General features: G+C 36.9%; 1 protein-coding gene across 3 annotated transcripts in view; it reads left to right on the forward strand.

The window, feature by feature from the left end:
* Nucleotides 1-8602, forward strand: part of LOC143347707 (globin-1) — a 56129-nt gene extending 47527 nt beyond the window's left edge. For all 3 annotated transcript variants that reach the window (XM_076777142.1, XM_076777141.1, XM_076777143.1), the window contains one exon: nt 144-8602. In XM_076777142.1, coding sequence (XP_076633257.1) covers nt 144-314 — 171 coding nt within the window. In that variant the 3' untranslated portion in view covers nt 315-8602. The remainder of the gene's footprint in view (nt 1-143) is intronic.
* The last annotated feature ends 878 nt before the right edge of the window (nt 8603-9480 follow it).

Here is a 9480-nt window from a genome sequence, read left to right on the forward strand (position 1 = left end):
CCTTAGTAAATACAGCGTTACATAATTGTTGCGTGTTCTCGGGTTTATTTGAAGTTGATCCTAGTGCCCTGTAACATTGTGACTACAAAAAAATAGTTAAAATATGTGTTCGTGCGATACGTATACGGAAATTGTGTTTTCAGAAAATCGAAAAGCCATTCCTGGACGCGGTGGAGAGGACCCTGGAGGACCGGTATTCCGAGAACGTGGAGAACATCTACAAGCTAACGATTAAGTTCATCATTGAAACGCTAATCGACGGGTTCAACGAGGCCCAGAACGACAAAGCACAGAGCGACACTGCTAAATCCTAGTCGAGTCGGTCGCGGGGAACTTTAATGTCCGATCGAGATAATTCCTGAACCGCTATTGTCCTTCAGGAACATAATTTTCGAACGGGGGAAGCGAGCAATCCCGGGCAGAACGAATCCGCCACTCGATCGTACGATCGTTCGTCTATTCCGAAATATCTCCATTTCTCAGAACAGTGGAAAAACAAAAAAACTGCGTGGGACGAATTGAAACGTCGAGTAACTCCTTTCTTACGGAAGTTACGGAAAGTTACTTCGCCCGGGCGGTCAGATTTGAGGATCGTTTTCCATCGAGCGGGTCTCGGTTGTGGGAAATAATACGTGTGGAAGTAACTATGATTATCGTATTGCACGTTTCTGGTCGTTTCGTTCCGCGAACGACGAATCGAATCGTGGATTCTATTGACGGTCAAAGAAGATGAACGACGCGGTATCGTTCGGTATTTATTAACTTCCTGTTCCAACGGTCGGCTTCTTTATACTATAATTAGCATAAAACCAAACGTACATTTAATAGAAAAAATCTTTAGTTCGATTTTAAACTTTTCTTTTACGATCCTGAGGATCGTAAATATTCGTTTGCCCCTTGAGTAGTCGATTATGAAATTCGAGGTTTCTCCACGCCACTGGATCGACGCAGATCTCTATTTATTTGTATAGTACACGAGTGTCGTGGATTATTTCGGACTACTGCCAGCAATTGTCGACATTTAGAGGAGATGCCGTTCCATAATTGTAAGTTGATTCGATCGAAGGAAAAGACAAAGGATTTCAACGTTTTCCGTTTTCGTGAAATTATGTTTAAACCGAGGGAAACGTTAACGAATGAATTTCTGTGATCGACTTTATTTCATTGGACAGTTTCAAGTAAATTATATGTATTGCTCTTTTAAATTGGAATTAAGATCAATGTGAAAATAATAATACATACAGAGTGTTCAACTAACCCAGGGAAAAATTTTAATGGGGGATTCTAGAGGCCAAAATAAGACGAAAATCAAGAATACTAATATGTCGATGGAGACTTCGTTAAAAAGTTACTAACGTTTAAAGTTCCGCCCGTTTTGAATTTTTTTCTCGAAAATACGCAAGATTTCGGGGGTATGTCTATTCACTAAAAACGATTGTAATTGACCCCTCTAGCTAAAAATAATTTTTCCAGAACGATTTGAAATTTTTTTTTTCGCCGAAAAATTTAGGCACCTACCCCCTGTCGATTTTACTTAAAACTTCGTTTTTGATTTTTAGTAATTTTGTTTGACGCTCTACAGAAAAGTTGTCTAATACTTTTTTGTAGGTACCAATGGACTCTACTTCAGAAATAAGTTTCATTCAAATATATTCACTATTGTAGGAGTTATGGCTGTTTGAAAATTGGACCATTTTTATGGGGTTTTTCTAAAATTACGGGATCAAGGAACAACCTTTCGCATATTTTTATAATTGCTACATATTCTACACTAAAATACGCGGCGTTTGGCTTTTTGAACATTAAAATCGTCCAATCCGTTCAGAAGTTATGTCGTTTTAAAGATTCGCATGAAATTTACGGGAAGCATTTTTGGCCCGAAATTATATTTTTCGGTAAGAAAAATGATTATAATTGGTCCTTGCAATCAAAAATAATTTTTTTAGAACGAGTTGGAATTTTTTAATTTTGTCGAAAGATTTGTCCACCTATTCGAATTTTTTCTCGAAAGCACGTAGGATTTCGAGGGTATGTCTATTGACCAAGAATGATTGTAATTGACCCCTCTAGCTAAAAATAATTTTTCCAGAACGATTTGAAATTTTTTAATTTAATTATTAATAATTTTTTAACGAAGCCTCCATCAACAAATTGGCATTCTTCATTTTCGTCTTATTTTGGCCCCCAAAATCCCCCATAAAAATTTTTCCCAAGGGTGCACGAACACCCTGTATATTGAATTTTTTAAAGTTCACCTAAACTTTATACGAACGCGAATTAAATAGAATTAAATTCGTACGAAGTTCCTGAAATTCGTTACAAAGAATAGCTGAATAAAGTGACTTCGAACGAACTCGATGGACTCCGAAAGATTGCAAAGAGCAAAGTTTCAATTGTTTTTCTCGAATGCTTAGAATCCTGAAACACGGAATTTCAGTCACGTTCTAATTGTTAACATTCGCTGTACGCGTTTTTAAACGGCACTTTTGCAGGCTCAGAATGCATATTAGTGCAAGCTATTCTCTCGAAGCGAAGCATGCAAACATCAAAGGCGAAAGCAGCGATGCTTGTTGGATTTTTTAACGTTTTAACATTCTCTCCAAGCGTTCTGTAAACATAAAAAAAAAACTTGATAACGATGTACAGTGTTTTCGTGTACAAAAAATCGTAACTTTGCATACGTTCCAAGTTTTGTTCTCTCTTCGTCTTTAATTGTACATGTTGTGCAATTTGTGAAAGATTTTTACTGTTTAATAATCGTTGATTAAAAAAAAATTCGTTTCGAAGGTGAGGCAGTTCCCAATTTACAAAATTCAAATTAAATTCATTTTTGCAGTTCAGTTTTTTAACGTCAAACGTTTGTCTCGGGGGCTATGAAAATACTGGAGGTTTAAATCTCGCGCCATTTCGTGTCGAATAATTCCCGCGGGCGGCAGAGTCGAGTTTTTAAGCGAATTCACGTGCACTTCTGACTTTCAGCGTGCGCTCGATAATTGGTACCAGAATAGTGATTACCTCGAACCAATCGAACGTTAACTGGTGTTTTTATTCATGAGAACCTTGAGTTACGTAAGTCACGTATGTAGCACAGCTTTCTATAGTTCGTGACAAAATGTATTCCCCTGCTAAGTGCACTGAAATCGACCTTCCATCATGGCGGTGTCAGGTAAATATAAAACAGAATTTAGAAGCCTTTTCTTCCTTTGACAATCATTCGCAGAATTGAAATAATCGAGGTGACTTTTCCTGGATAACCCTGAGATTGAAACAATATACTAATTTCCTAACAGTAACACCTCGTAGCGACGAACATCTTCGGTACAATGAAATTGGCTAACCTCCTATGCGCTTATATCGATCATATAATGGACGTCGCTGTGACCAGTGCTTAAATTAAGAATCAATTAAAGAATATCTCCGTAATTATTGATTATTGACTTCCACTTTAATAGCCTTTTACTCAGAATTCGACACCCTTTCTAAACATCAAAATATCGAAACGGTGATTGTTGCATCGTATGATCTCTATGGCCAACATGGCGTCCAAGATGGACGCGACAGAAAATAACTAAAATTCGAGGGGTAATATCGAACGTGTCAGCCAATACAATTAATCGTTGTAGGTTCTTGCAACGTATACACTTTTCTAAACAGTTCAGACTGGGACTTTACTGTATCTGCCATGTCCATGCACTCGTCGTTAATTCGTGTGTCGCGGAGCGTTTCAAAGTCACCTCGTTACAAGGGAGCAATATTGGAAAGTGTCACAACAGCCAACAAAGAAATCGATAACCTGTATTCTCGCAAAGTACAGAATCCATTAGGCCGCTTACAAGCGTGACAAAATGCAACGGCACGTGTGCGAATAAAAAAAAAGAAAGATTATTAATAAGCATTGCCATTGATTTCTTAGGCTTGGTTTCGTATCCGTTAAATCGAAAACAGATATTCGTCGAACAGATCCCGTGTGAAATAAATACATTCCAGTCGGAAACGGACCAATTCGTACGTCGGAAATTAAGCGAGACGCGATAGCCACGTACACACAGCTTTCCAACGGCGTGTGAAAGAGTATGTTCAATTTGCGTTGGGCGAGGTTAGGTGACACGGCCCGCTTTTAATGAAAAATGTCGGAAATAGCGATTACTTTCTCGACGAAGGTTATATTCGCTGAGATTTCAAGGTCGTCGATGGTTTTTAAAAGAGACTTCCTTCATCGAGACCTAAGAATTGAAATAACCTATAAATGATTTTATAGGTTGGGATTTTGTTCGACCGTGGCGTATTACCTAGCTTTGCCCCGAATTGAAATTAATTAATATACGATAAGTATAACGTATACTTATAATTGTTTTGGACCAGAATGTCGTACCACCGTAACAGTATTTTACGATTCGAAGCTTGTCTCTGGTCGGAGAACAGAATGGAATAAATAAAAAGAGTGGCGCAGCAATGCGTGCGCCACTGTTTGAAAAAAAACCTTGATTAAGACTATTTATTACCTAAATTAAATATGTTAGATAAATATGCGCGTCCTTCAATATTGTTTCATGTGTCGCTAACCATTTTTCAAACTAATCCAATGTTATGTCGTCGTCATATTTCATCGTCTGTGCCCCGCAAACAAACCAACTTATAATACTTATAATAATAATTCCTGATCATTGTCGAAAAAATAGAGAATGCCTACAGGTATAAAATAATTTTTATAATAAAAAAAATTGTGCAATGAGACAATGAAACAAATTTCAAGCAGCAAATTATTTTCTACGGTCGGTATAGATTTATTTTCAAAGCACGTGAACAATTTTCATAACTTTACCACTAATTCATTGTAACTACTAACGTAAACGTTTATACAGGGTGTTCGGCCACCCCTGGGAACAATTTTAATAGATTCTAGAGGCCAAAATAAGACGAAAATCAAGAATACCAATTTGTTGATGGAGGCTTTCTTACAAAGTTACTAACATTTAAAGTTCCGCTCGTATTGAATTTTTTTCTCGAAAATGCGGAGGATTTCGGGGGTATGCGTAATGACCAAAAATGCTTATAATTGACCCCTGTAACTAAATATAATTTTTTTAGTATGATTTGAAATTTTTTAATTTTGTCAAAAAATTTCACACCTTCTTGAATTTTTTTCTCGAAACTGAGTAGGATTTCGGGGGTATGTCTGTTGACCAAAAATGCTTGCAATTAACCCCTGCAACTAAAAATAATTTTTCCAAGACGATTCGAAAGTCTTTTTTTTCACCCAAAACTTTCAGCACTTGAATTTTTTTCTCGATAGTGCATAGGATTTCGAAGGTATGTGTAATGACCAAAAATGATTGTAATTGACCCCCGCAACCGAAAATAATTTTTCCAGAACGATTTGAAATATTTGAATTTAATTGTTAATAACTTTTTAACGAAGCCTCCATCGACAAATTGGTATTCTTGATTTTCGTCTTATTTTGGCCTGTAGAATCCCCCAAATTTTTCCCAGGGGTGGCTGAACACCCTGTACAGTATTGATACAAGGGAAAAGAGCGTCGATGAAAGCTCGACGTCGATTTCCATTACGCGTATCGTTATTTTTTATTTAATGCAGACTCGATAGCAAAGATCGTTTGTTACGTAATTACGACACATTGGACATTTTGTAACGCAACATAAATTAAGTGTGAATATTTTTCTGCGCAAACTCTGTATCATGTCATGCGTACGTAAGTGTGTCAGTTTTACGAACATAGCAAAAGTGTGGATTTCTAAAGCTCATCGAACGGATGAATCATCATCGTAGTCAGACGATTTTTATAGTGTATAATCAAAAAGATGTTAAGAACGTGCACGATCTTTGACCGTCAAGAGACAATTATATAGATTTTTACTCGCGATTAAGAAAAAAATAAAACAAATATTATGCGAACGTCTAGGGTGTGAATCCCTTTGCGCAATGTCAATTTCCTAGGTGGTTCTTGAAACATGGGACCCCTTTGTTTCTGTATCTTCCTCGCCGTATTTATCTATTTCTGTTTCTCTCTGGGATCAATTCGTTCGTGTATCTCGTCGACGGGGACACCCACTGTCGCGCAAATAATAACAAATTCTGTTTATAAACGGTACACGGTGCGTTTCGAAATTACGACACGGCAAATTCCGAATGCAAACAGAAACCGAAAGGTCCGCCATTTTGCAGTCTGTTCGGTTTGCGAGATATAATCGAAGCTTTTAGTTTAGTCTAAACTCGAACTGTTTGTATATCAAAAACCTCGGACTGCAAAATGACGAGGTACTTTTCCATTTTTCTTTTTTTAGGTTATGTCATTGTTTTGAAACGTATACACGGTGTACGATTCTATTTATTGCGAGTTAAATTTGAAAATACTTTATCTGTATCTCGCACGAGATAAAAGTCACTTTCCTCGTGTCATTTGTAAAATAAAAGTAATAAAGTATTTGAAATAATCGATCACTTCGAATTGTTATTTTATTTCGAGTAAAATGTGCCCTAATCGGGGGAAAAACACGCACGGTTTGCAAACGAATTCAAAGAAAAGAAATTCTTATTATTTATTCCATTTATTAGTTTTTTATTAATTTATTACCTATTCCAATTTGATATTCAGGGTGTTCTGCCACCCATGGGAAAAATTTTAATGGGAGATTCTAGGGGCCAAAATAAGACGAAAATCAAGAATACCAATTTGTTGATGGAGGCTTCGTTAAAAAGTTATTAACGTTTAAAATTCCGTGTGTATAACGCGTGATAGTGGTTCTCACAAGCAGAAGTTTAAACGTTAATAACTTTTTAACGAAGCCTCAATGAACAAATTGGTATTCTTGATTTTCGTCTTATTTTGGCCTCCAGAATCTCCCATTAAAATTTTTCCTAGGGCTGACTGAACAACTTGTACACATGGGGTGCAATCGAAGAGGAATAAAACGTTGTAGGTTTATTTGGTGTAATAAAATAAATAGAAAAATCGAAACAGATAGGGATTTATTTATCAGAAACATATTAGTGCGTTTAAATAAATCAGACAGGCCTACTTCTCGCATCAAAAGTGAGAAATTTAATGCAGAGAGCATCCGATATATGTCCTTACGGCGTGATTCGATATAAGAGCATAAATCGTTTCCCGATCGACGAGGTAGGAAACTACGAATATTTTGTCTCAGAGAGAAAATACGTGTTCAATGATAAGGAAGGGAATATGTTAACGCGCCTTTCACATTATACACGATCGTCCGACATGAATAATAAAAATCGTTTACATTTATACATTGGCGTACTATTGGCATTTTACAATTTACAATTGCGATAAGCAAATTATTTTTTTTTTTTTTTTAATTTTAATAAGAACACTTCGTAATTGACTGGGCGTGACAAAATTAATCACAGATTACATATATTTCTGATGGCGTATTTACAATCGTGTACAACGTGAACACGCTCTTATTAACCAGAAGTAAGATTGATCGACAAGTTAGGTAAGAACACAGCGCCTTCGCAGTTCGATCAGTCTCGTTAGACGTAAGCTTGGGTAGAATAATTCTTTTTTTCGAACACTTCCTCCTGTTCTTTTGTAATAAAAATATAACCAAGACGAAAAATACAAAGTGTACGTATAGAGAACGTGGGAAATGTACGGATTATTTAAGTTTCCGAAAATCTTGATTGTTTGAACACCCTGTACATTGTATGGATCTTTGTACCAGAATGTACTAAGTCACGTTAAATATTGTTCACGACGTTTAGTATTTCCTTGCGACGAACCGCGATGGCGCTGTGATAAATGTTGCATGAAATGAGTATTAACAAAAACCTGTATGAAATTGTTGTTACGCAGAACGAACGCGGACTTAAAATGAATTTTTAGACTGTACGCTAAGACATGAAACTGTGCACACGGCACGTTAGATGTGTATGGTAAGGAACCATTTGCTCGACAATTGAAAAATTTCCTTGGAGACGCGTTATCACTTCCGAAGCAAGCAAACAACCCCCTCCCCGCCTCCTATACCTCCACCCCTACCACTCGTGAATCACTGTAAAATTTTTATACATTAAATACGGCTCCGTACTAATGAAAGTGAAATTACGTGTAAAGAAAAAGAAAAAAAAGAAACAAATATATATATCGAGTGCCTACATCATTTCAAAATTTAGTTACTACAAGTTTCTTGTTAGTCTCTTTTACTGGATGCTTAATTTCGTATATAAATTTACAGAGTAAAAGAATTCTTACCGTAACCGTCTCGTGTGTGATAAATCTTAACCGTAAAAAGAAAATGAAAGACAGAGTTTTTATATGAAAAAGGAAACGAAAAAAAAAATAAAATGCACAAAACGAGTTGTACCTTCCTTTTGCGCAGAAAGAGACCTATTTAATCGAAAGTTTTCACGGATCGGAGAAAGCACACGAGAAATATGTGTATATTGTATACATTAATTTATAGTATACTTTACAATTATGCGAATGTTGCATTATCTGTCTGTTTGTTCTATGCAGGCCCAAATGTATTATTATATCCGATGGAGTATTACGTATTAAAAAATATATGTATATATATGTATGTATAGAACAAAATATATATACATATATAAAGGTTATCACGTGTCTTTTTATTCCCTTTCGATACGCAGTCTCAAGTATTAGGAGTTGGTAGGCCGGATTTCTCAAGTATGATTTTTAATTCATTATGACAATGCCATTATAACAGTTATTATATCTTGCAAGATATTGCATATTGGACTATCTGTTGAAATAATTAAAGTTGACTTAATGTGCCTGTGTTTTCTAACACCTGCCATACTGGTCAATTAGGTACAGTTGGTAGATTTACAGTATGGGGTAAAAATGAAAAGAATCCTGATTCAAAAGTTTCAAATCACGTAAACACGGCACGTGACCATAGACGAGGTATACGAGTAGACCTTCCGCCTTATGGAGTTTCGTGGCCCAATCTGACTACCTGACAATTCGGAGGCGATTTTAGCGCCTCCTTCTCATAGATGGCGGTCGGTTGAGAAACTCTTCACTGAATTAGTATTGATAGGCAACAGCTGCAGAGATGCCAGATTCAGCACCCGGTGCCCTACTCACACATACTAGATCACGCGTATGTGAGCTCGTGGAGTTTCGGAAAGTCGACAAAGGCAAACTGATGCATGCCCTCCTTCTCGATTATTCCGAAGCTGCCCGAAGTAATTTCGGACCGCCTCATGGGAGTCGAGAGAGAAAGGCTCACACTTCCCTTCTCGCTCTTGAACAACTAATATCCGACCTCCCGTCTACGGCATACGATTCGGAATCTCGACTGCCCAGGTATTTTTACTTGCCTTTCCTAGAGTTCATTACTGAACTCTGCAAATTACTCCTGGTTTCTATTTGCCTCTGATGACCTCTGATGACCAGTGCTGACAAAAATACAGAACTCCCGACAACTTTTTACACCATACAGCGACTGTTACTCACTGCTCCTGATTAC

This window comes from Colletes latitarsis, chromosome 11 (genome assembly GCF_051014445.1).
Source record: "Colletes latitarsis isolate SP2378_abdomen chromosome 11, iyColLati1, whole genome shotgun sequence".
NCBI lineage: Eukaryota > Metazoa > Arthropoda > Insecta > Hymenoptera > Colletidae > Colletes > Colletes latitarsis.